Raw genomic sequence first — 26,055 nt, 5'->3', positions numbered from 1 at the left:
TGAAGTCTTGAGTTGCCATCTTGTTTTTTAAATTAAACCATTGAACAGGAAGTGACCACTAAATGAACATCCTGCTGTATTGAGGACTTGAAACTAGAGACTGAGACGATAAACTCATGTTTACAATGTTTACTGAGGGAATAGATCAAGAGAGAAGTAGAGTCATCTCCTCATAGACGTCTATGGGAGCAGAGGAGTCGCCCCCTGCTGGTCACTACACAGAAGTAGAGTCATTTCCTCATAGACGTCTATGGGAGCAGAGGAGTCGCCCCCTGCTGGTCATTACACAGAAGTAGAGTCATTTCCTCATAGACGTCTATGGAAAAAGAGGAGTCGCCCCCTGCTGGTCACTACACAGAAGTAGAGTCATTTCCTCATAGACGTCTATGGGAGCAGAGGAGTCGGCCCCTGCTGGTCACTACACAGATGTAGAGTCATTTCCTCATAGACGTCTATGGGAGCAGAGGAGTCGCCCCCTGCTGGTCACTACACAGAAGTAGTCATTTCCTCACAGACGTCTATGGGAGCAGAGGAGTCGCCCCCTGCTTGATTTGTTGAAGAAAAGTTTATCCATTAAAAAAAAGCTGACAGCTGATAGAAGACCTCAGTAAGACTTTAATGATGCACCGGTGGGGACCAGCTTCATGTCCACAAACAGATATCAAGTAGGAGTCAGCTTTCTGAACTGCTTCTTAATGTCCATAACTAATAACACGTTGCTTGGATGCTTTTATTGTGAAACTCTGGACTAAAAAAAGCATTGTCACCTGATGGGGTCACATGACCGTCAGATAAGTTCACCTCAGGTGACAGAGATTACTGTTATTTTGTTTTTCTTTGTATCCCTTCAGTCCGGCGGAGCCTTTTGATTTCACAGTAAAAGCCTACAGACGGGAATGCAGGTGGTCATTTCTTTTCACTGTGAACAGGTACAGGTGTGAAGGGGCGTCGCCGGCTGAGGGATGCGGGATGCTCATCAAGGTGAACTACTTGTCTCCTTTGTTCCTCGGCCTCGTTCACTCGGCTCCGCTTACCTTTGTGTCTTCTTCTGTTTTCTTTTTCAGAATTAAAGCTCGGATCTAGTTTCACGGGCAGCTCTTGGTTTTTTTGGGGGGGGGCCCGAGAGTGTGCGCGGTCTTACCCAGGATGCTCTCTGCTGAGACTGACCTGCTGCTTTTGGGTCGAATCTTCCTGTTGGTTTCCTTTAGATGATGCCCATATTTTGTGAAACTAGTTATGAGAAACAACCATTCTGATCCCGAACCAAACTGAAAACACAGTTTCTGTCCCACTGTGAAGTTTGACAGCTTTTTATTTGCAAGAACACAAAGGTCACTCATTAAGGACATAGATTTCCATCCAGGTGTCTTGGGTCACCTTCTCAGATAGTTACGTCTAATTATAGATCCAAAAGTAATCAAGTAAACGCATCCGCTCTGCTCTAATTTTACGCAGATATCAACCATCGCAAACATGTTGGATCTGCACTCATCTGGTCTCATCAGTCTGAGACCAGAAGGGACTGGGTCTCCATCCGTGAGCACAGACCTTCAACAGAAGGAACTGAGCTTCTTATCGCACATCGACCCCGTCGCTGACAAAAGATGAAGGCGGAGGAGAAGAACAGGGCGAGTGAGGTGGAGGAACACGGAGGATGGGAAGCAGCCTCGTTCATACGCGAGTCCCTCATGTACGCGTTTGGTCGACTTTGAGTATCTAGTGATCCCGCGAGGCCTCTGTGGTCGGATGAAGCAAAAGAAGTAGGTTCCTCTTTGTGAAGTGCGGGAGCTTTCGCAGCGTCCGATTACCAGATGATTGTTGGCACCATGAAAAGACGACATATTTAAAATGTGCAAACATATGCAAAATGTCGTCCATATTTCTGTTAAAGCAGCTTTCATTCCTTTAAAAGCCATTTCTCGTATTTTGCTTCAGATGAAGTCAGATTAAACCCATGTTTTCCTGCGTTTTTTTTCAGATTTCTTTTAAATGAAGCTGGTCATGTCGTTCATCTCGTTCTAACGAGTACGTTGATTATGAGCAAATATGTTAATCTTAATTGAGCTGTTGGCAAATAAACAAAATCAACCAAAGGATGATGACGACCATAAAAACTCAACACCATAAACCAACCCATAATTCTTGAGAGACGAAGCTGAAGTTTAATTCAGATGGTTTGATTTCCTCCGTCAAAAGAACGAAAAGTCTGCAGCCTTTCAACTGGACCGGACCAATCCATCGACAGGATACATCAGAGGTCACGGGGGGGGGCTCTGAAGGGGTGATGAGGGAGGAAGGAGGAAGGAGGACGATGCAGAGATAAGCCCACAGGCGTCTCCTCTTTCCGCAGCTTCTTTTATATCATGTATTTATTTGCCGTTTAAGGAGGTCATCTCTTCTTTGTCGGGACAATGAAGACGCTCTCTGTCCTCGGTCTTTGTCCGCGTCCCGGCCGGCCAGAAGAAGACCTGAAAGACGCTTTGTTTGAGGCGGGGTTTATAAATGCATCAAAGCCTCCTCCATCCTGCTCATCTCCTCACGCCTTCAGATGATGCTGCACAACTCGCACGGAACGGTGAGTCCTTTGTTTTTCTGGGAAATAATCCAGTTTGGTTTGGGTTAAAAATCCAGGTTCCACTTGTTGTAATGAGCACTTTTCTATAAGGAAGCAGCAGTGAAAATGAATATAAGAAAAGAACATCATATTTGCATTAAGATGAAGAATTCTTCTATTCCAACCATAGTGTATAAAATACATCTAAATATTTCTGTGAATCTTTTAGTCTCAGTTTTAAGGTAATCTACAAACAGATAAATCATTATTTTAGAGTTGGGGATAAATTAAGAAAATTAAGTGAATTTGCGTAAAGAATTCTTGCCTGTGTCACAATAAAATCCGATGTTGCACATTGTCTCCAGATGAGCTTTGTCCATCACTCATTTACACTTGGGTCACTTGTTATGTGTCTCGTTGGGCTTGAAGACCTCCAGACCTCCAAAGCCAGATTTCAATGGTTAGATTAAGGAACCGTTTCGGGAAGTCTCTTCAGTCACAGACCTGGTTCCATCCCTGAGAAGCTTCCATGGTCTCGAAGGTCATGGAGGTCTGAAGACCCAAACTCTGAAGTCCCCCTGTTTCAAGTCCTGTACCTGAATGACAAAGCAGGAGCTGCTTCTTTTAAATCAGTCCATCAGTACAACAAATGACGCAGCTCGAGATGCTACAAAGTTGAGATTCACCCTTGAACCCAGAAAAAGACACCCAGAAAAAGACTTGGATTTGGAATTCCAAAGCTACGTGAGTATAAAAGAAAAGGGATGAGATCTGAACTGGATTCGACCAATTTTAGATCCAAATCAGATCCTCAGACACGAGTCTCAGAGTTCTGAAAGAATTATTAAATTATGAGGAAATGACAGAAACCACAATGAACACTCACAGTAATAATGACGTGTAAAGATTGCCACGCCGTCATCCTCTCACCGTCATCCTCTCACCGTCATCCTCTCACCGCCATCCTCTCACCGCCATCCTCTCACCGTCTTCCTCTTGGCTCTCATCCTCCTCTTATTCCTGCAGATGCTGCTGTCTTGGCTCCTGGGACTCCTCGTCCTCTCCTCCCTCTGCTCAGCCATGTTTCCACCCGACATGGGCAGTGGAGAGGACCCTGTGACCTACAGAATGCCCGTCTCTCAGTCCTCTAAGTCGTCTGAGTCGTCTGGGTCCTCTGAGTCCTCTGAGTCCTCTCAGTCCTCTAAGTCCTCTGAGGCCTCTCACTCACCTGAGTCCTCTGAGTCCTCTAATTCCTCTGAGTCATCTGGGTCCTCTGAGTCCTCTAATTCCTCTGAGTCATCTGGGTCCTCTGAGTCCTCTCATTCCTCTAATTCCTCTGAGTCCTCTGGGTCCTCCCAGTCCTCTGAGTCCTCTCATTCCTCTGAGTCCTCTCAGTCCTCTGAGTCCACTGGGTCCTCTGAGCCCTCTGAGCCCTCTGGGCCCTCTGAGCCCTCTGGGCCCTCTGGGCCCTCTGGGCCCTCTCAGTCCTTTAATTCCTATGAGTCCTCTCACTTACCTAAACCTCTTACTCGCAACGGGCCGCTGCCTGGCAACATGAGTGATTTGAGCGGATTTTTTGGAGACCCAATGACCACCTTCTGCGACATGGTGTGGAGCTCGCAGGTACCGATGACCCTCGCTGATATCCCCCCATCCTGCATCTGTTCGCACTGCAAGGGCACTATGGGGCCCAAAGGTGACAGAGGAGACCGGGGCCTTCCAGGTATGTAGACCACTTTGAAACACCAGTAGGGTTCAGATACTTATTGGTTGGGATCCCTCTTAGGTGGAGAAGAACTTCTGCCCTTTAGAACTCATTCTAGATAATACACAGAGCCTTAAGGACACAATAGACTTGCTAAAGGTTATGAAACAGCTGTTTCACTTCCGCTGGGAAAATATTACTGACTTTACTTGTTTTAAGAATGTTGACTATCGAACATTTTTAAAATTGTTACATTGTATTTAAGAGTTTCTCTGGGCGAGTCTATCTAGGTCATAGACCCATTATAAAATCAACAAATCTGATTCTCGAAAGAACAACCGAAAAAGAGTGCTCTAATGTGAGAACAGATTAATTTAGACAGCAGATGCCAAGACGAAAAAATACGGGCAAAATATTGACACTTACATGCAAAATGGGAAGAATATTTGTGATGTAAGATGTAATGAAAAGAGTCAGCGAAATAAGACACCATGATTGTAATGTGTGATCAGGTTCACCTGGGAGTCCTGGAAGGAGAGGCATGATGGGATTCCCTGGTCCCCAAGGATTCACTGGCCGTCAAGGGATAAAGGGTGAGTTACAATTCAAGAAGTCTCCATCACTTCAGTGTTCATACCAGCAAACACATCAATGTACCCAAACAAGCCAATCCTGTTCATGCAATGCTATAATGAACCAATAAATAAGTGACAACATTATAATGATGCAGGTTTTAGTATTCAAAGGGATTTGCAATTTGTGCAGCAAGTGGAAGGAATCTCAGATAGATCAATAGGGTGGATGGAAGAGCAATTGATGTTAAGTACAGCGCTACCTACCTAAGCCAGCCCCACCTATCTACCTTCACCAGCCCCAACTACCTACCTGCACAAGCCCCACCTATCTGCCTTCACAGACCCCAACTTTGTGCTACTATTCATTTGTTGAGTAACAATGTCTTTCTTTATCTGTGGTTCCAGGTCAGAAGGGAGACCTGGGGGAGAAAGGGTCTAGCGGCGCTGTCGGTTTCATGGGCATGAAGGGCGAGCGGGGTTTCAAAGGTCTGCTGAGATCTGTCTTATATAAAGGATCACTCTATGTGGAAGGTCACTGTATTACATTTAAAGAACTATCACGTAAAAACTCACTGTTTCAAAGTTCAATCAGATCTAACATTGCAATGGTTAGGGTTTTTCTTGGTTTAGATACAAACATGACTCAGGGAGAGGAATGGTTTCAATTTTGACTTTATTATTAATAGGTGCCCTATTAATAAAATAAAAATGATATAACTGGATATAATAGTGATCGACCGGTAGATTGCCACAAGTTGGTTGAAAATAAGCTGGTGATCTAAAGTGTGGGCACCCCTGAGGTATAATGATCACTTATTCTTTTAGAATAGATGATGCTATGAATGCTAGTAGCGTACGGGAATAAGGCAAGCCAGTAACTAACTTCTACAATGACATGTAGGGGTTTTAGTTAACCCAGTATAAACTATAAGCTTAGCACCTCGCATGAAGATGCTTTGCGTGCAGAGAGTGTTTGTCGGTCCAATCGTCCAGTCAGACCTCCTGCCTATACAGACTTTGAGGCTCCATATGTAAGTCAGGGAGCGTGAGACTTGAATGTCAACATGTATTGTTTATCACAATGTAAGGAAAATATACTCAATGTTTGTCACCAGGAGACAAAGGGGACTATGGAATGGAAGGCCCACCAGGCTCACAGGGTCCCCCGGGCGAAAGCGGTACATGTCCTGCCTCCTGTGAGAGTCTACCAGGTCCCCCGGGTCAACAAGGAGTGCCTGGACCAGCCGGAACCCGGGGTCTTCCTGGTGTTCTGGGACCAATGGGACCCAAAGGCATTATGGGCAACAAGGGCGACATGGGCATGCCTGGTGACCCCGGGATGGACGGCCACAAGGGCGATCCAGGGGAGCAGGGGTTGTGTGAGTGCAAGGCTGGGGTAAACGGAACCAATGGTAAACAGGGAGAAAAGGGGGTCAAAGGGGACAAAGGTGAGACTGGTGCTCAGGGGGTTCAGGGCCCCATGGGGCTAAAAGGCCAAGAGGGCAGCATGGGTCTCATGGGGATACCTGGGCCCTGCTCCCCGGCCATTCAATCTGCATTCTCTGCGTCTCTCAACATGTCGTTTCCTGCTCCTAACTGGCCTGTTCCTTTCCCGCAAGTCCTCCTCAATGTGCAGGGCGACTTCAACCCGTTCATGGGCATGTACAAAGCTCCCATCAATGGCACCTACATCTTCACCTTCAACCTGGCCATCAGGGAGAGGCCTCTCAAGGTTGGCCTATTCAAGAACTTCTACTCCGTGGTCAAAATAACAGAAGGAAGCCAACAATCCAGCACCAGCTACACTGTCGTCCTCCACCTCGCCATGGACGACATGGTGTGGCTGCAGGTGAAGGACTTCACCACCAACGGCATCTACACCGGCGCAGAGAGCAGCAGCACGTTCTCTGGGTATCTGTTGTACCCTGACTCCTGTGAAGTGCCCATAGGCAGGTTTTTCCAGCCCACACCGATATTCAACCAGAAGGACTTCAACTGGGGTTCTGACAGCACCACGCCCAGCCCGACCCCCAAACCATAAAGTTAGAGTCCAGTCAGTTGCGTTTTAGATGGAGCATCCACACAATCAACCAATCAAACAAACACACAGTGGCTTTTTAACTGCAACTTTTAAAAGAGGGGCTGCCTCAATTAGAATTAGTTTAATTATGTCACACAGAATATTGAGGTTCTGTAGGATATTGAATAGTCTTCCATCAGTCGACTGAATCTGGGTCGTACTGGACGTGATGTTTGCCTGTTGAGTCTGGCATGAAGTCAAATGTTTGAATCCCAGTGGATCTGCCGATGGTCTGACTCCTCTAACTCCACCGCGAGGTTGACTTTTGTGTTAAAAAAGGTCAACAGTTTCTTCAGGTCATCTGTTCTGATTTTCTTTTGCAGAGCGGGAACTAAAAAAAGCCCACCAATTTTTAGGATATTTAAAGAAGTGAATAAATAATAAGATTAAGCAGTAACCTCTTTGTAAATGTGGAGGTAAATTCACTCTTAAAATTAACATATGAAAATGTGCGTAGGGTAGAGGTCCAGACCCTCTTGATGTTTTAAAAGCGCTTTGTATTCTAAGAATAAACACATTTTTCAGCTTGCTGCAGCATAGTTTGAGATCCTAGTAGCATAGTTTTAGATTTTCAAATGCCGAAGTTTGATGCTTGAGTTATTTGTGAAATGATAACCAAAGCAGCTGCTACAACATTTTGCTTTAGTGGATTTCATTTCTGATGAAATTGACCGAGTTGAGTTTGACAATCCATACACCAGGTTCAGAAAACGCGTTTCCAGTTGTTTCTTGTGTTCAGGGAAAGAAGATCAGAAAATCTATGAGAATTCATCTTTTTCACGCCGTGGATTGTTGGCGTTGGATAATAAATCCCTTTTTTAGGTGAAACAGTTGGAGCTGAATCTTACTTTGAGAAGTTATTGTTTGGAAACAAAAGCAGCTGCAGATTGATCAGCGCTGTCAGATTGGAATACTTTTGATTTGTTGCGCTGGCAGATTTACAGTTTGTGAATGTTTTAACATCTTGTGAAAACAATATTACCAAACTAGATGTAATTTATGAAGAAACACTAAATTCATTAAACTTCATTGTTCACTCACTGTTATTATTGACCCATTTAATTTGAGAAAATATTTGATTGTTATGACATCTCAAAAACTGTTATTACTTTAATCAATTCAAGAACCCTGGATTTACTGCCCATGATTCATGAATGGATTAAAAAGGAATCGTGTGATTTCTGGACACGTGATTGGACGATACACAGACAATAAGCATCAGATTAAAGTTGTCTCAGTTTATGTCTAAAATTAAAAGTTTCCGCTGACTTTTTCTGTCCGACTCTTTTCTTCAGCAACTGAAATGTCTCGCATCCGAAACGAAGAACAATACTGGCGCCAAATTTGTCTTCCAACAACATTGGTAAAGATGGAGATTCGAAATGTTACTGATATCGGCATGAAACCAAGTGATATTAAGAACAGTTAAAGAGTAGATATAAAAGTGGAACGTTACCATTTCATCACCACATTAAGAGGAGCATTTATTGTGTTGATTTTTAAATATGCAGGTGAAACGTTATGGTAGCTATGGTAACTTTTTGGTGAATTTAGGAGACATCTGCAGACAAAGTAGTAGAGTAGATGTTATCCTTCCCTTCCTCCCCAGTGCATGAAGAAAGAGCAGCTAAAGCATGATGGATTTACCTTTTATTGGCTCACAGTTCAAACTGCATTTTGTCCAATCACATGAGCGACCTCAGTAAACCTTAATTAATTAACTACTGCCACAAAACACAAATATTCAAAGCGCTGTTATGCCTAAATGTTCTAAGAACTAAGTAGGACCCTTTAATTAAGCGTTGACTTCTTCCTAGCACAAACTCTGAGGCGTCATGGCGGCCGTATCTCTTCTTCATTTCTCTTTGGGCGCGATGTCGTCGCCGCCCGACACATTTCCCTCCTCGTCCTCGTCCTCGTTCATCCCCTTCAGGTAGGAGCGCTTGAACTCCTGGAACTCCATCTCTTCCTCCAGCTCGCTGCGGAGGACAGCAGTGTGAGGGAGGAGCAACAAACAGGAACATCACAGGCGTCCTTTTCTTTACCTCTCCTTCACTGTCGGCAGCAGCAAGGGGAGAAAAGGCAGAGGGTTACTCAGGTAGAGACGCATGTGGGTCCATGAAGTGGTTTCACGGTGATAACGGTTTTAACAGTGAGATGAATGGATGGATGATCGATGAAAAGAAGTCTAGTTTTTTCACCTGCATCAGGTTTAGGATGCATCAGTTTGAAGGGAATTTCCAGACCGACCTCACTGCATCACAAACCAAACCAAACAAACAAACAAACAATACATGAGGTAAGAATTACGCCATCTTCTCACTTTCTACAATTCTACTGACTAATATTGATGAAAAAGGCAACATGAACTCACCTCGATCCTATCATCCTGTGAACATGACAAAGGAAAAGATCCAAAATAGTGAATTTTACATCCATCAGTTACTGAATAACGTGACGGTTTGTGAGGATTCTTTGAGTTTGTGTCACCAAATGAACGTGAGTCAAATATTCTCTCTTTGCTCCTTTTTTGGTCTCCACCTCCAAATCTAGCAACTAAATAGTTTTAAAAAGGCCTAAAACTTTCACAAATAAACAAATACATGATGATGAACAGGAGGCAGCAGAATAAGTGAGATCTGTTGGAGCGACGAGGAACAGGAAACGGAAATGTCCTGTTTCCATCTGGTTTTCTCATAGTCCACGTCTTTAAAGGGAAACACAAATCCACAAAGGTGCTACTGACCCTGCAACGATGAGCTTCACCATGATTCTGTATGAAACCATGATCCCCATCACCTCCTTCAGCACACCGTCCTTGACACTAAAAAGATAACGGAAAAAAGCAATAATGTTCTGATAAGCTGTCACTGAGGAAGCTGATCTCATGCAGCTTGCACCTCTTCCAGAGCAGATATTTCCATGTCAGTAAACGTAATCCTGAAATAGGATGTGAAGGAAAAAACAAAGGTTTTCACAGTAAGTCAACCGGATTCACCGGATCCACCGGATCTACCGGATCTACCGGATCCATGTGATCCAGCTACCACTGAGCGGCAGCTGCGTGGCTCACATGCTGGATGAAGCCAGGTTTGTGTCTTCGTGCTTCAGCTTTCCGTCCAGGGCGATGCCCCTCCTCTCCCGGTTGTTGGCCAGCAGAGGCAGCAAGGTGTAGGTCTTCTGGAGAGTCGCTCCTGGAGACACCGAATCCCTGGGACACAAAAACAGGAATATGCTGACCTTTTTTAAACGTCCCACGGCTCCTTTTGAGGTTTTGGAAAAAGAAAGCTGTGAGGAGGGTTAGAAAATGACGTTAAACCGGGAATTGTAATAAAAACGCTTAATTATAAACACTTAACTTTAATCCCCTTTTACATTTTATTTGACTTGTTTCACAAACAAAACAAATGACAAAAGACTTTCCTTGTTCTCCAATAAAATCATTTTTATAGAAGAACAAACCTTTAAGATTTATCAAATTTTTAGTTGAGAACTTTTCAAATGTCAGAGCTCTCTTTCAATAGAACTCACAGACCACGTGATCCATCTTCTGTTAAAATTCACCAAAGTCTGAAGGTATCAAGTCTGAACACTCGAGAGCTCCAAGTCCTATGAAATTCGATTCAAGCTTCTTTAGGTTCCAGCACTAAAGTTAAAATCGAGGTTTTAGTTACAGGTGCCAGCACCTGGTCGAGCAGCTTCAGCAGGTTAACAACCATAATGATGCAATATGAATCATTAGCCAGCATTATAGTACAGCAGTTTTTAGAAGGTTATCGACAGGTTCGTGGTCCTCTCCTCATTGGATTCAAAGCTCAGTTCTTATTGTCTGGGACTGAACATCAAACCGGTCTACACCGACCAGTGGTGATGAAAACCCTCCTTCTCATTTGGGGAAACGTAGCTCGTGGCTTACCCGGGTTCCTCGATGGCCACAGATTTGATGTAGCTGTCGTTGGAGTACAACACCACCGTGGAGACCTGATCCACTGAGGAGGACGAGAACACACCTACATTTACACTTTTTTCATGCAACAAGACTTTCGGAGATGAAATACAGCTTTAATGCATCAGTGTGTGAAGCAACGAGCCGCCGTCCTCTCACTGTAAGCTGGAATAGAAGCTGTTTACCAGAGACAATCACGTTCTTGATGGCTTTGCTGGAGTGGTTGGTCACGCTGACGTGCACTTTGACGGGCTCGCCGTGGTAGTATATCTGGAAACAAGACGCAAGGTCGAAGAGCCCGTTGGTCACTGGATACAAAGGGTATCATCTCACACGATAATAAGGCAGAACAGATGGCTGCGAATCACAGAAACTTCTATCAAACCACCCGGTTTGATGTTGCAAGGTAATCAAAGATAAAAACCTCTTTGTCCAGACTGGCCTTGACGTGCAGCGGTTTGTCCGACATGACAAAGTCCCGCGTGGTCTCCACGGAGGGGGCCGCGCCCTCCGTCTCTGGAGCGTATTGCACCTTCCTGATGGTCAGCTTCACGGAGCTCCTGTTGGACCAGGAGACGAATAGGAAGGACAGTCGGTACCTTTTTTTAGTGTTAAATAATGCTGACATTTAAACAGAAATGTTAAAAAGTTCAGAATTTAAGAAACATTTTGGAATGCTGAGAATACTGTCAAGAAATAACTAGTAAAGGGAAAATGTTGAGCATTGACATCCAAATTAAGATGTTGATAATAAATTTGTTGTTGAGATGGAAACCGAAGCGATTGGAAGGAGTCTAGTTGGAAATGATTCAGCCTCACATTGAATAGTTAAAGCATTTTGAGGGAAGTCGTACTTTCTTCGCTCCATTTTCTCAAGGTCTTGCTGTCGCGCTCCTGAAGCGACTCACCGTTTACGGATCTTGGCGTCTTGGCTCTCGGCGCTGAACGCGTGGACCTCAAACTCCACGGCACATTGCTGCAGGAGAAGAGAGAGCGGTCAGCGTCCGCAGATGCGTCACCATGGGTTCGATCCCCCGTCGGGGCCTTACCTTTCCGACATCGTGGGCCGGCGGCTGGAGAGCCACTGAGCAAGGCAGGTTGTCGGGAAACTGAGAGGACGAGAAGACGCAGTCCGTCAGACTTCACCTCGACCAGATCGATACTTAAAGAAGCGATTAAATAACAGCTGGATTGAGGATTTTAACAAGGGAGCTCACATCTGTTTCATTTGTAAAAACGGTTTTAAACATAGTTTTAGAGGAAATATGGAAATATTATGGTTCACTTTTAGTATTTTGTGTCTCTTTGTGGTTCTTTGGAACTCATCAAGTCATCTAGAGCTCTTTTGTGTCGTCATGATCCTTTTGAGTCTCTTCTTGGTTGTTTTTCACTTTTTCGAACACATATGATAGCTGGTCTTCATTCTGTGAGAGTCAGTGTGGCTCATTGTTTGCCTGATGATGAAGTTCAGTTTCATTAAAGGGGAGATATTATGAAAATTCCACATTTTTAATCCTTCTACACGTTAATTTGGCATCTGGCATCATGTCTACCGACCCCAAAAACCACTCCCGCGATTTGTGATGGTTCGTGTACGTTAGAAACGTCATGCTTGAGTGACTGCGAAGGAGCTTCCTTATCATTCTGCCGTCACTATGAAATGGGAGACTCTCTCACATGGCCTTCCTCAAAACAGGTCACTGTGTGGAGGGTCAAAAGGTGCAGTTTTGATGATCCTTGTGGTATGCGATGGGTTGACTTTTTGTCATGTTCTCCTCTGTGCTGGGAGGCGTCACCTCGAAGAAGAACGGGTAGGCATCATGTCCCAGCTTGCGCAGCAGCTTGGCCTGCGTCCTGGTGTGGGTTCCCTTCTCGCGGTCCTGCAGCGCCGGGTACACCTGGCGGGTGCACAGGTACAGCTCCCGGCGGAAGGCGATGCCCATCACGTCCATGTCGTCTCTGCCGTAGCGGAAGGTGCAGGACAGGGTGACGAACACTGGGGGACAGAGGACGGACTCTGAGCTGATCACACAAGTGTAAGAACACACATAACACACTTAATATATTGCACTATATTTATACAGCAAGTAGCTAAAGTGTCCTTTTTGATGAGAAGAAAGCAAATAAAGATTCTGTTTCCATAACAATAAAAAGGGCTGTTTGATCTAATGACGTAGAAAACATGTCATGTGTTTGAATCTGAAGAAAAGTCAAAATTAAAACATTTCCAAAGGTATATTGTGGAGATGTTTCTAAGATGAACAAAACACAGAAGAAGAGTAGTAGTAGAAGTGGCTTCGTGTGTCTGATCAGAACCTCGCACTGATCCGACAGAAGCTTCAAATGAGATAATGAGCCTAGAACTCAACATCCTGATACCACAAGCGATGCGTTCAGGGACCCACCTTTCCTCCCCTGCAGAGCCTCGGGATCGATCAGGATGACGCCATCTGGTGGTGGAAGAGGGTCGAAGGTCTTACCAGGAGCATCGTCTTTTATTTGACTTGGTTCGTAAGTGAGGAAACTCACCCACTGGATCCACGGAGTCCACTCGGTCCACAAAGTCTCGTCTCCCCATGTAAACTCCAACCTTCAACAACCACATGTGTGTTCAGACTCACGTGGTTCATCTTTTGATTTTAATATTATCCAGTGAATCTTTTTCTGATCAGCAAACTTATTTTAAAGAGTATTTAAAAAAATATGTATAATAAAAACATCACACGTACGTAAACAATAATCCTTTTGTGCATAAAGCGTTTCAGAGCATCAACATTTAAGCAGCAGCGACTTTGTGTCGACCTCCTGCGGTCAGCTGACCCGTTTATGTGATTAAATCCAGTGAAAGCAGCGAGAGCGCTTCAGGTGTCTAAAGTCCAACATCTTTCACTTTAATCCAACTCAGCGCTGAAAAGTGATTCTGGACCAATAGGTTCTGTCTGTTGTGATGTCTCGTTCTGTGCTTCCTGTTTTTCTTTGTAGTACTTTCATATAATTGAGAATTTGTGTTACTTTACATTGTATTACATTACATGTCATTTAGCTGATGCTTTTATCCAAAGCGCCTTACAAAAAGTGCATTTCAACCATAGAAAACAAGAGAACAAGTGAAGGAACTCATCCATCTGGTGCTTTGATGATCATGTGACCTGTCACCTGATTTCTGTCTATAACCTTTAATATAAGTTTAGATGCTTCACTCACCGACTTGTCCTTGCAAATCTTCTTGAAAACAACATTTTTTGGGTTCATGTTGGTTCAGAAGTTGGCGATGACTGAGAGAGAGAAAGAGACGTAGTCAGCTGGTGAGTGATGTCATGAGGATAGAGGACTAGGACTAGGACTAGACTGAGACCTGTCCCCATAGAGTACCAGGACTAGACTGAGACTAGTCCCCATAGAGTACCAGGACTAGACTGAAACTGGTTACCATAGAGGACCAGGACTAGACTGAGACTGGTCACCATAGAGGACTAGGACTAGACTGAGACTAGTTCCCGTATAGGACCAGGACTGGACTGAGAACAGTTTCTATTGTGCGTCGTAGTGGATCAATATCCATATTGACATTGACTTAGTTGCGTTTGAGAGATCTGAACAGACTGCTGAGCTTCTTAATCCCTGAAAACTGAACTGAACTCTTCTCTGGATTTTCATTCATTCGTTTTGGAATCAACAAAAAACTTTAGAAATGTAGTTATAATCAATACATTTAATGTATCTATTATAATAGGGTAATTCTAAACATAAGATGTATTATTTACAGAAAAGCTTGTAAAAGTCTAATATTCAAAAGAAGCAGCATGTTTTAAACATGTAGTTTCTATAAAGATTAAACATTTCATTGTATTTTTCTACTGCAAAATAAAATAAAATCCATTTCATTTACATCCCACATTTATCTCAGAGAGTCACCTTAATCAGCGATGAAGACGAGCTGCTATGAAGACAAACTGCAATGAGGACGAGCTGTGATGAAGAAAAGCTCTGATGAAGATGAGCTGCGATGAAGACGAGGTCTGATGAAATTGAGGCCAGAGGCTCTATATGTAAACACCTGCTGTCCGTCACATCCGCCCTCTGCCCTCCGTTAGCCAATCAGGTGAGCCGGCTGTGAACTTTGACCAGCCCCTCAGTACGCAGCCATCCTCTTCCTCCTCCTCCTCCTCCTCCTCCTCACCATCCAGCGAGGCTTCCTGTGAATGAGCCTGCTGAGAGGATTGGAGCTGGTTCCCCTTCAGTCAGCACAAAGAGTCGGATTAGAGATTAGAGGCGGGACACATAACAAACAACAACAACAAAAGCACATTTAAAACAATATTGTGCAAAAATGTACATTGCAGAGAAAGATCAGCCCTGGAACACAAAAACATTTAAATTACATGACAGTATTATTAAAACAATACAAATGGTAATAATGATAATAATGATTATAACAATTATGACAATACCAGTACTGATTATCACACAAATAATCACAATCAATCACAAATATATATTCAACAATAATAATGCAACAACTGTAATGTGATTGGCAGATTATGTAATTTATTGTGCTACCCTGAAGTAGACAGAGTCATGACGTCATCCATTGGTCTGCTCCATTTCGACCATCGCCATCTTGGACTTTTTCCCTGTAGCCCCACCCTAAACCATCCCTTGCTTTATGTTCTGTTATAGACCTGTCAATCATTCTGTAGCCCCGCCCTAAAGCATCACCTGCATTGTGGTCTGTTAGAGACATGTCAATCAGCGTTAGGCTCCGCCCTAAAGCATCCCCTGCTTTATGGTCTGTTTGACTCTAGATGGACCATCACTCACTAAATGAACATCGTGCTGCTTTGAAGAAGACTTGAAACTAGAGACTGAGACCATAATCTCATGTTTACAATGTTTACTGAGGGAATAAATCAAGAGAGAAGTAGAGTATTTTTCTCATAGACGTCTATGGGAGCAGAGGAGTCACCCCCTGCTGGTCACTACACAGAATGCAGCGTGTACACATGGAGGATGGATGTGTAACTGAGGTGTGTTCGGGTTCCAGTGAGTCTGAGGAGAGTCTATAGATAGACTGAGAGGCGGACCTTTAATCCACCGGTTTCTGCCCGTCAGCAGGTGGATTACCGACCTGCATCTTATTAATCATCATTATTACAAAGGAGATTACTGCACACACACACACACACACACACACACACACACACACACACACACACACGCACGCACACACACAGGCCTGAGCTTACACACAGTATGTATATACGTACATGTGTAAGAACTACTTCATGATGAAATGTCCATTATTGTTTCTAATGAAGATGTTTATTAGTCCTGTGTGTGTGTGAAAACAATAATTACAATACACATTGAACATGACTCATGATTTTAATTATTTTACGCACTTTGCCTTTAAAAAAACATCTGGAAAACACCAAAAACCTCATTGACATAAAAACCTTGTTCCGATAATAAACTCCACGCAGAATTACAGAAGCACCAACAATCATCCACTAATCCTTCTTATTCTCTAGATTTCGATTTTACATTTCACATCACAAATTCTTAAAAAAAATATGCAAATACATAAAAATGACAGAAGTAAAACTTCCTGTCTGCATTTTAGGAAACATCACACCACACGTCAATATTTTATGGGATGTCATTTCCATATCATATTAGATATTATACTTTTAAGAGACATTAGTCACCAGACGTGTGTGTAGTGTCCGATAATCATGACATTGTGGGGACCGTCCTCCCATTCGGGGACAAACAGCTGTTCTCCTTCTTTTTTTTTAGGGTTTGTTTACATGAATCGAGGCGATGCTGGGGGAAGTCTGTGAGGCGATAGGACGCTGTCAGACGTAGGCTCTGGAGTCCGCGTCCGACTTGGCGGTGGCCGTGTAGACCTTCGGGGTTTTGTTTCCGTAGAAACCGCTGTAAATAAAGAGCAAAAGCAATCAGATGGTTTCTTATAGCAGAACCCCGCAGGGAGTCTTTGTGTGAAAAGGTATTTTATTCAGAAGTCAAAGTTGAAGCTGTGTCGCCCCCTTTGGCAGAGAGAGGAATTACACAAACATGTACCACCTCCTGCCTTTTACAAAATGTTCATTTAATTCTTCTCTCCGGACCATCATTCAAACGGCCCAGAAACTGCCAAACTGCCCCCTCGCCTTGACACGGACACGAGAGCTCTGACTCACTCTGACAAACCAGAGAAGAACTCAGGTGCGCTCGTACCTTTTTGCTCCTTTAGGTGCCGCCCTCTTGCAGGCGCAGCAGAGAAAAGCTCCGCCCAGAATGGCCAGACAGGATGCGCCCCACCCCAGGTAGAGCCCAGTGCTCAGCTCGAACCTGAGGACGCACAACCAGCTGTTAGCACAACGCACAAACACGCAACCTTCACACAGAACACACCATCTGCAAACACACATCACACTTTAAAAAACGTATACAACTTTATTTCACTGATTTATTTATTCTTAAGTGTTTTTGCTTGTAATAATCCAACAAACGGGATTGAAAGTCAAGCAATGTCTGTTGGATCCTGACGCACGGAAGCTAATTAACTATTTGAATTCAGAATTTCAGAATATTAGCTCTTCCCTTATTCATTCATTCATTTAATGGTCCCACTAAGCTCTTATGCAAAACAAATCATTCAGGTCAAACATTTAAAAGCATTTTAACTCGACAGCACTTGATATTCCATCGTGTTTCTTCTAGCGACATCATTCACATTCCTGAAGTCTAAAGAAACCCCGATGGATGCGTCTGGACTCACTTCACTCCGCCGAAGAACGGGTTGTGGAAGTCCTGCACGACTCTGTAGGCGTACCAGGAGACGGCGATCATGCAGCACAGACCTGCGACACACACGTTAAGAGCAACAAACTGTTGTAGTACTATCAACTATGCCTTTTTTTAAATGTTGTTTCTTTAGTTAAATCCTTTCGTTGTTCCATAGTTAGTTCATTTAGCTGAATAGAATTGAATGTAAATGCTGCTGTAATGAAATGATAATAGTAATATATTCTTATTAACTCTGCTTCCTCACATCGCCAGTTGACAAAATATCTCCTATTATTTAAAAATGTGCCTGCAGCATTTTCATTTCTAACAACTGTTTTCATTCTAAACAAAGTGTGAACGGAAACAAGACAACGCATTGTTGTGGTTATTCATCTCTCCGGATGTTACGCTCACCGGCGAGCATGCTCAGGACGCCGCCGCCGACCGCGATCTTGGCCTTCGATTGCTCGGTGGCCGAGCCGATCTTGATGCACTTCATTCCGAGGAGAGACACGACCATCGAGCCGAGGCCGAGCAGCAGAGACATGATCATCAGGGCCCGACTCGCCGAGATGTGAGCTGCGGGGGGAAGGGAGGGGGAGAGGGAGGGGGAGAGGAAGGGAGGGGGGCAGTTAGTTTTCTATTTGTGGCTTTTTCATAAACCAAGCATCCGTCTCTATTCTCAGGGTGAATTCGAGGACATTTCGAGACGTGTCTCTTGCTCGTCTGTGAGGACAGAGACTGGTGTAACGTTCCTATTGAGGCAGCAGGAGAGAAGGAGGAAGTGGACGTGAGGCGCGTGGGAGTGTTTTACAGCTCATTTATGACCTTGTGACCTCTAATAGTCGTAGAAACCAGCCACACCTCGTTATGAGCTTCAAGCTGCCAACAAACTGCTGAACTGTGAATCACATCAATCAGCAGAGACTTAGTCATTATTTAATAAAACCGTCTGTGGATTGATTTTACAAACCTATTTACTTCAAACAGAGGCAATAAAATGTAAAAACATGGGCAGAGGTTTTAAGAAATGTTTCTAAATGTTGTAAAATCGTCAATCGTATCTCAAAAGTAAAACAGTATTTCAATTAAATATTTGTTAAAAATATCCCAGAATTTAAGGAAGAAAGTAGTGTTTGAGAGGCTCTGACTAGGAAAAGGAAGAAATACACTAATACATGTAAATATGATTAATTTATTTGGTGTTTGTCTTTGTAATTTATGATTTTCTTTACATTTCCATTTAGTTAATTTTGTTTATTTGTCTTCATATTTCCTCATGTAAATACATCTATAAATAGATATATAGATACTCGTCTCACTGAGCGTTTCCCTCCCTTTTATGGTCATTTGAGACGCAAAATGGCGCCCAACAGATAATCTCATACGACACGTCATTGAATGAAAAACAAAAACACACACAACCCAACTTTACTGATATTTGCTGTAAAATAAAAACCAAGTGAAAAGCCGTGTGTTTTTGTCTTTTAACAAACTGAACGTCACTCGGTTTTAGGCGGGAAACGTTTCCACCGTAAATCCAGCGACCTTTGGACGAGGATGGAGCCACATGGCAGCGTTTCTGTTTACTGATAATTACCATTAAATAACTAAATTCATGAGTTAAAAGCTTCACTCATCAACACTGGTGTCAATGGATTTTTAATTATGCTGAAAGCTGGATTACTGATTTCCTTCAGCGGCTTCATGACGTCAGGTGTGTGAGGAAGAAGGCCTCAGCGATCGATGATGAGTCACTGCGTCGGTCTTAAAATAAAGTCGAGAAAAGAAAACCTTCTAAGACTTTCCTGTGATTTCATGAGAAATGATTAATGGTGAACTAAAGACAGAAGACATGTTTTGCCGCTCCTCAAAGATCCTCCTACATGGAGGCTTTGATCTGACTATTGGACGAGGGTGTCCATCTCCGATCACGGAGACCCTTCAACCCGGAGGCATCCGGTCTTACCGGGGAGGGCGAGCAGCGACTCGAAGTCTCGGCACTCGGCGATGCCGGCGCTGTTCTCGGCGCAGGAGTGCCAGAGGTTCTCGAACAGCCGCTGGGAGATGATGACGCTGCCGGACACGGAGGACATCTTCCAGTAGTCGTTGGACAGCGAGGCGCCGGTGATCAGCCAGCTGACGATGACCATCACGAGCCCGGTCGCTTCCACGGCCGTCGACATGGTGCACGCAAAGAAATCCGACGAGCGGTCTCGGTGGGGGGGGTGAAGTGTGGGGGGGGGGGGGGGTTGGTCTGGAATGAGAGGATCTGGTCGGGTGTTTGCCGGAGGCTCCGGTCTCTCTCGGAGCAGTTGTTTATCTGACGCCTGTGGCTCCAGTGGAGGAACTTTACCCTCTGAGGGGGGCCATAAACCACCAGAGGCGCTCCCTGAAGTCCAACCCCCCCCGCGTGCTGCTCAGTATTGATCACCATGATGATGACGATGATGACAGTTTGCCACCACACCTCCAAACCACTGAATGGCGTGCTGGTTTAGACCAGACCAAAGGCTCCTGGAGTCAACAATGACTCAAAAAGAATCAAGCCCAGCTCGAGCTTCACCGGAAAAGATTGTCATGTTTCTTTTAAGTAAAGCTGGGCGGACCAGGGGGGGGGGGCAAACACAGGACTTTCACCAGGTTTAAACCCAAATGAGGGATTTCCATTCACGCGTGGAGCTTATCGCGACGTCACGTTGTTTCCGCGTTTGAACCGATCATCACCTTTAAGAAGGAGACTCATCTGGTTTTGAGGCCTCGTTCAGTAAATAGTCCGCGTTCGGTTTGAACTCATCACAAAGCACCGGCTCGTCGACTCGAGTAATAAATCAAGAGTCAACATTCATTGAAAACCATTTCACAACTTGTTTAAATCTGACTAAGCAAAACTTAAAAAAAACTAATAGAGTTTCCAAAGAGTTGAGTTGACTGCATCGACGTTGTGGTCCAGCAGAAAACCAACAGCACCGTAAACCAGGTTTATTTAATCTAGTCTAGGGTCTGCACTAAATTGACTAGTCTGAGGAGCCGTCCCCATGGAGGGAAGTTGATGCAATTGGTAAAAAAGGCAGAGCTGGAGAGTGGGGGAGACATGAAGGGTTCTTCACTGGTTTGGTGGTTTGTGCGTCTTCTCATGTGACTTTGTTTTATAGCTTTATGGTTGGTGACGGTGATTGTTTGATGACCATCAGAGTCCAAGGTCCGTCTCCACGGCAACGCAGTGATCATTAATACTAAGGAGTGTGAGCGCTGAGGAGAGTTGTTAAATTTTTTAAACACGTTCCCAATAATCATTTTGACTGTTTGGGAAGAAACAGTTTGAATTTTAGTTGAAGATACAAAGTGGACAAAGTCGCGGTGAACGTTTGTGTTAATCCGTTGCCATCCTGGCTTTGTATCAACGGGCAGACAGGAAGTGATCACAACTGAGTCTCTGGTAGAGACCTGTCAATCAGCGTGTAGCCCCGCCCCCCCCAGATCACGGAGCTCTTTTTTTTCTCTCTCACACACTGTTTGAACATATTTTAAATGAATTGCATTAATAGTTCTTTCACAGTTAGTTTACATGTTCAGGTTCTCATTTGGAAGTTTCACATAAAAAGGCTGAATGAAAACTGTGAAATTCAATGTTTTGATGCCCCCTTTGCTTTTACGGCGAAGGAACCAACCCAGAAGACTTCTGTCCGTTTCTCTCGTAGCTGATTGGACGACCAAGGGCTTGTTTTCTTCTTCTTCTTCTTTTGCTTTGTTTGCTGGAAGATCACAAACATGCGTGAGATAATATCCTCACCCTAGATTGCAACGAACCGGTTGGTGGGGGAGGAGTCGTTCAACAGTTAAATAGAAACACGACAACGAGCCAAAGGGTCACGTGACCAGCAGGAGTCGTGTTGACTGTGAGGCTTCTTGGCAAAGAGGAGTCAACAGAAGCACATCCGGGGCTTCCCCTGAAGTTCAGCAGATGGCAGCCGAGGCCCCGAGGCAGAGGAGGACCAGTCGGACCGGCGCCTCGGCATCCACACACGCCTCCTTTCCTCCTCACAGCGACGGCTCGCTCCGAGAGACGCATCCGACTCTGGGTCTGAAACAGAAAGGATTATCCGGGATATGAGTGTCCTCTTCTCCTCTTCTTCCCTCCTCTTGGATGAGCTGAGGAGCAGGAAGTGACCACAGCAGAGATCCTCTGGATCCTCTGGATCAGATGTTGGTAGAGTGGATCCTTCACACGCTGGTGGCATTTGGACATGGAGGACCTCACGTGATCCCATCTTCTTTTTTTCCCCTTCCTGGGTCATAAAGAAGAGACGCTAGTGATGGGGATGATGAGGATGATGAGGATAATGTTCCTTCTCAGCTTTACAAACTGTGAGTTCATGTTAACGAGTGCGTTTCTAGTTTCATGAGTAGATGAATAGTAGGTGACACGCATGAGAAATGAATGAATGATTAAATGAACTGATATTTCAAAGCGGATGTCTGGATGCTGCCGTCTCCCACCAGCGTCTCCATGGAGTCCGTAGACATGAGACACGTCCTGAAGTGGCGTCCTCTACAAGCTCAGTGCACCCCTGTGGTCCTTTACAGCGTTCAGTTCCAGGGGTAAGTCATTCTAAAGACACCTTAACCTTTGACCTCTATGATCCATCCGCTGCTGAAAATAGTCAGATGCACCATTTGGTTAAAAACTAGTTGTGTTTTTAAAGATTTAAGAAAGTCTTCAGTAGGAACCAAGCAGTGAAACACAGACGCTTTGCTGCAGAAAATAAAATAAATTAATCTCTTGAACAAAAAGATTAATTATCTACAAATTTTATTTTGAAATACATCTCCATAAATATTTGTCTCTATAACCTTAACAAAACACTTGAATTTGAGAAAATAATTTTTATTGGATAGTCCACATATATTTAGTTTGACTTTGTGTTCATTTTGATCTGCACTGCAGTAAACAAACACACTTCATGAGTCTCCTGCAGCAGGAATGCGAAACATGCAGATGACGCCTCGCATTTAACGATTATTTACACACTGCTCAGAGGACCACGCCTGTCACTCATAACCGGTCTGCTTAATTAACATTCCTGCAGCTGCTTTGTAGTGCTTTGTGGCGAGGTGGGCGGAGCTTAGGGGTGCGGTGAAGGCGTTGCCCCTCCCATCAACACTCCTCTCTTGCATGATTCAAAACAGGGTTCCCCAAAGCTCAGCTCGACATATTTGCTTTTGGTTTAAAGTTACCTGAGGTGTAAGTTTGGCTTCCATACATTCCGTGATGGAGGCTCTGTCTTGGTCAGGTGTGATGAGTCTGACCTGAACAGACTCATCTGCACCCTGCACTGCGTTGAGGGAAGGACGAGGGACAGCAGCAGCGTGGTGGCGGGGGGGGGGAGGTGGAGGTATGCAGGGCGAGGCTCCTCAGCTTCACTTATTGTGGCCAGAGGCAGAACTTTGGGGGAAACATAAAAAACCCATATTGAGTGTTCAGAGACAGCGACGCGTGGAGTCGTCTCATCTCACTCAAATAGTTCTGCTCTCACGTGTCTCAAGGGACAGAAAACAGAATTAAAGCAGAATACTCTGTGTCTCTCGTTGTCCTTCAGGGAGTTCGAGCTGAGCCAGAACGGCAGGTGGGTGGATGCTCCCGACTGCCAGATGATCCCTCACGCTCAGTGTGACCTGACCGTTGACCTTGGCTCGGACTCCGACTACAACCTCCGCCTCAGAGCGCAGTGCGGCTCCCAGAGGTCGGCCTGGAGCAAACTCCGCCCACCTTTCAACCGCAGAGACAGTAAGACAGAAAATATCATCATCCAATGCTTAGTGACTTATTTCAAACAGCAGAAAAATGTATGGTTGCTTGAAGTCAGAGCTTCATGAGTTAAAGCTGCATTCTGTGTAGTGACCAGCAGGGGGCGACTCCTCTGCTCCCATAGACGTCTATGAGGAAATGACTCTACTTCTGTGTAGTGACCAGCAGGGGGCGACTCCTCTGCTCCCATAGACGTCTATGAGGAAATGACTCTACTTCTGTGTAGTGACCAGCAGGGGGCGACTCCTCTGCTCCCATAGACATCTATGAGGAAATGACTCTACTTCTGTGTAGTGACCAGCAGGGGGCGACTCCTCTGCTCCCATAGACGTCTATGAGGAAATGACTCTACTTCTCTCTTGATTTATTCCCTCAGTAAACATTGTAAACATGAGTTTATGGTCTCAGTCTCTAGTTTCAAGTCTTCTTCAATGCAGCATGATGTTCATTTAGTGACTGATGGTCCATGAAGAGACAAACAGACCATAAAGCCATGTCGTCCTCAGTCCAGATGAGATCACTTCCTTTTCACTGCATACAAAGAACAAAATGGAAGCGGCCGTAATCATTCTTACTTTTGGCTAAAACATTGAACTTGAGGCTACAACAGATGACCACAAACAGTCTCTTCTTATCTGTCTCTGGCTAATTTTTTCTAGGATGCTTTTACTGTGAAACTCTTGACAAAGAAAAAGGAAGTAGTTATTATTCTTAATCTAAAAAATTAGTTAATCTAGTGTTTATTAAGATTTATTTTATTTCAAAAACATTTGTGCCATATATTTAGAGTGAAGTTGGAGATCAGCCACATCCCTCTTGAAAACTAAAAATAAACCACTGGTGAAACCTCCAGACATGTGAAGTACTTCTGGATCACGACTGAATCTTTGACTTGAATCTCTCCAGCGGTCCTCATGGCGCCGAAGATGGCGGTGACGACGGCGGGCGACGCCCTTCAGGTGTCCTTCCTCCAGCTTCCTCCCACCGCGGTCGTCATGGTGACGGTGTGGAAGAAAGGCCACGAGCTGCAGGTCACTTCATGTGTCCTTTGCTTTGCACTTCCACGTGTTTGTTTCCTTTCCTTCTCCCTTCCCCTTCTTTCCTTCCCTCGTCCTGGACGCTCATCTTTTCTTGGCATTCATTTGGTTTCTACCTTCCATCATCATTTATAAATAGCATGATATCAGTTTATCCATCTTTGTTTTTAGTTGTCTTCATATTCCACATTGAGAGCAAAGCATTCTTTGATGCTCGTCTCCTTTTATTAATCAAGCATGAAGACAACAAATATTAGTTTTTCTTGTTGTTGTGGTTAAAACAAACCTCTCTGTGTGTGTCTCTCTCAGGCTGCTGTGTATTCCATGCCGGCGGAGCAGGGGGTGCTGCACGTCGCCGCCCTGCAGGAGGGGGCGCAGTACTGCGTCCGAGCTCACACCGTCCTTTACACCCGGATCAACAGCAGCAGCACGGACACCGAGTGTGTCTCCATCGCAGGACGTACGGGTGTCCTCTCCTTTATTGTCTCCTTGAATTCACTCCTCCTATTTTCAAATCGTCCCCACTTTCCCAAAGCAGTTTTCAAAAGTGTTTCTCACTCTTACTTTTATTGAAATGTCCTCATGTTCCATACTTTTTTTACTAAATGTTTCTTTGAAAAATCTCCATTTTAAGGATAAATATTTTCACAAATTAGTTTATTTCCAAAACCAAGTGAGATTTTTTTATTGCTGTTAAATGACCCTGAAAAAGATCAACTAAAGGAGTAAAAGACGGTTCTGCAGGTGCGGACGGCGCCTGGAGGAGGCCGACCGCGGTGAGCGTGAGCGTCGTCATCGTGTCGTGTTTCCTGTTCGCCGCCTTCTGGTCCGTTGCCCACTGGCAGCAGAGCGCCTGTCGGACGCACTTCCTCAAAGAGCCGCTGCCGCCCTCACTGGTGCGTTGCAAGTACCAAATAGCAGAGTACATATAATCAATGAAGCAGATTAACAGAGTCAGAGAACCAGGTTACAGCGGTTAAAAATACATGGAGGGTTACATTTTGAAAATGATTCATTTTCCGTGTGAATGACTTGTTTCCTGCACTCAGAAATCTGGTTGGGACATTCAAATCCCGATGAGGCCGGAGGAGGCGGAGCTTTGTCACCCGATCCACGTGACCGCCGCCCCCTAACGCGGCGAGCTGAGGGTCCCGACCCTGAAGGGTCACCGACCAAAGTACTGAGCTGACATTCATCGTGCATCTTTGGGAAATTATTTCTAGAAGACTCTCTGGCCGCTCCGTCTTGGACTTTAGTGATTCCCTTTTGGGCTTTTGGGCGCTGCTACTTTAGATGATGGATGCCTGCATGGGGGGGTTTGGACGTCGCCATCGCAGCATTTAGGAGCTGCCTTCTTAGTGAGGATTGTTGGACATGAGCCCGTTCTGATCAGGATCGATCCGATTCAATCACCGATTCAATCACTGTGGTGGAAGTTTGACCGAATAAAGGGAGACTTGTGAGAAATTTGTCTTTGTATATATATTATATTTGGAATAGGTATTTTCTTGAAATCGCCAGACCTCAAGTAATTCATACATAGTGAACAGGTTTAAA

General features: G+C 44.6%; 4 protein-coding genes across 4 annotated transcripts; 2 read left to right on the top strand and 2 right to left on the bottom strand.

Moving 5' to 3' along the window:
- The first annotated feature begins 19 nt into the window (after positions 1–19).
- LOC119209017 (inner ear-specific collagen-like) lies at positions 20–6,875 on the top strand. The gene is made up of 6 exons (XM_037457935.2): positions 20–981; positions 1,065–2,575; positions 3,581–4,277; positions 4,772–4,852; positions 5,240–5,320; positions 5,950–6,875. The coding sequence occupies exons 2-6, from the start codon at positions 2,549–2,551 to the stop codon at positions 6,873–6,875; spliced, it is 1,812 nt and encodes a 603-aa protein (XP_037313832.2). The 5' UTR covers positions 20–981; positions 1,065–2,548.
- A 1,676-nt stretch (positions 6,876–8,551) lies between these two features.
- Positions 8,552–14,861, bottom strand: saga (S-antigen; retina and pineal gland (arrestin) a). Its single transcript, XM_062557774.1, has 15 exons — positions 14,776–14,861; positions 14,065–14,135; positions 13,390–13,450; positions 13,266–13,310; positions 12,657–12,856; positions 11,910–11,969; positions 11,769–11,836; positions 11,285–11,420; positions 11,046–11,130; positions 10,831–10,903; positions 9,988–10,125; positions 9,661–9,738; positions 9,289–9,303; positions 9,116–9,168; positions 8,552–8,969 (listed from the first exon to the last, which is right to left on the bottom strand). Exons 2-15 carry the CDS (start codon positions 14,110–14,112, stop codon positions 8,956–8,958), a joined length of 1,074 nt encoding a protein of 357 aa, XP_062413758.1. The 5' UTR covers positions 14,113–14,135; positions 14,776–14,861; the 3' UTR covers positions 8,552–8,955.
- A 1,365-nt stretch (positions 14,862–16,226) lies between these two features.
- cldn15la (claudin 15-like a) lies at positions 16,227–19,874 on the bottom strand. The gene is made up of 5 exons (XM_037457993.2): positions 19,622–19,874; positions 18,067–18,231; positions 17,645–17,726; positions 17,101–17,214; positions 16,227–16,797 (listed from the first exon to the last, which is right to left on the bottom strand). The coding sequence occupies exons 1-5, from the start codon at positions 19,836–19,838 to the stop codon at positions 16,719–16,721; spliced, it is 657 nt and encodes a 218-aa protein (XP_037313890.1). The 5' UTR covers positions 19,839–19,874; the 3' UTR covers positions 16,227–16,718.
- Positions 19,875–21,384: 1,510 nt separating this feature from the next.
- crfb16 (cytokine receptor family member B16) lies at positions 21,385–25,978 on the top strand. The gene is made up of 7 exons (XM_037457985.2): positions 21,385–22,020; positions 22,125–22,254; positions 23,253–23,440; positions 24,368–24,492; positions 24,808–24,958; positions 25,243–25,394; positions 25,548–25,978. Exons 1-7 carry the CDS (start codon positions 21,969–21,971, stop codon positions 25,629–25,631), a joined length of 882 nt encoding a protein of 293 aa, XP_037313882.2. The 5' UTR covers positions 21,385–21,968; the 3' UTR covers positions 25,632–25,978.
- The last annotated feature ends 77 nt before the right edge of the window (positions 25,979–26,055 follow it).

This window comes from Pungitius pungitius, chromosome 15 (assembly GCF_949316345.1).
Source record: "Pungitius pungitius chromosome 15, fPunPun2.1, whole genome shotgun sequence".
Classification (NCBI taxonomy): domain Eukaryota; kingdom Metazoa; phylum Chordata; class Actinopteri; order Perciformes; family Gasterosteidae; genus Pungitius; species Pungitius pungitius.
The sequence above is the reverse complement of the archived record's forward strand: the minus strand, read 5'-3'. Positions and strand labels throughout refer to the sequence as shown.

Coding starts and splice junctions, on each gene's coding strand:
- LOC119209017 (XM_037457935.2), top strand. CDS start 2,549: ATGATGCTGCACAACTCGCACGGAACG. Junction 4,278..4,771: donor AGGAGACCGGGGCCTTCCAG/GTATGTAGACCA, acceptor ATGTGTGATCAG/GTTCACCTGGGAGTCCTGGA. Junction 4,853..5,239: donor TGGCCGTCAAGGGATAAAGG/GTGAGTTACAAT, acceptor CTGTGGTTCCAG/GTCAGAAGGGAGACCTGGGG.
- saga (XM_062557774.1), bottom strand. CDS start 14,112: ATGAACCCAAAAAATGTTGTTTTCAAGAAGATTTGCAAGGACAAGTCG. Junction 12,857..13,265: donor GGCTCTGCAGGGGAGGAAAG/GTGGGTCCCTGA, acceptor TCTGTCCCCCAG/TGTTCGTCACCCTGTCCTGC. Junction 10,126..10,830: donor GTGGCCATCGAGGAACCCGG/GTAAGCCACGAG, acceptor TTTGTGTCCCAG/GGATTCGGTGTCTCCAGGAG.
- cldn15la (XM_037457993.2), bottom strand. CDS start 19,838: ATGTCGACGGCCGTGGAAGCGACCGGGCTCGTGATGGTCATCGTCAGC. Junction 17,727..18,066: donor CGTCCTGAGCATGCTCGCCG/GTGAGCGTAACA, acceptor TGTGTGTCGCAG/GTCTGTGCTGCATGATCGCC. Junction 16,798..17,100: donor GCACCTAAAGGAGCAAAAAG/GTACGAGCGCAC, acceptor CTTTATTTACAG/CGGTTTCTACGGAAACAAAA.
- crfb16 (XM_037457985.2), top strand. CDS start 21,969: ATGGGGATGATGAGGATGATGAGGATAATGTTCCTTCTCAGCTTTACA. Junction 22,021..22,124: donor CCTTCTCAGCTTTACAAACT/GTGAGTTCATGT, acceptor GATATTTCAAAG/CGGATGTCTGGATGCTGCCG. Junction 22,255..23,252: donor TACAGCGTTCAGTTCCAGGG/GTAAGTCATTCT, acceptor GTTGTCCTTCAG/GGAGTTCGAGCTGAGCCAGA.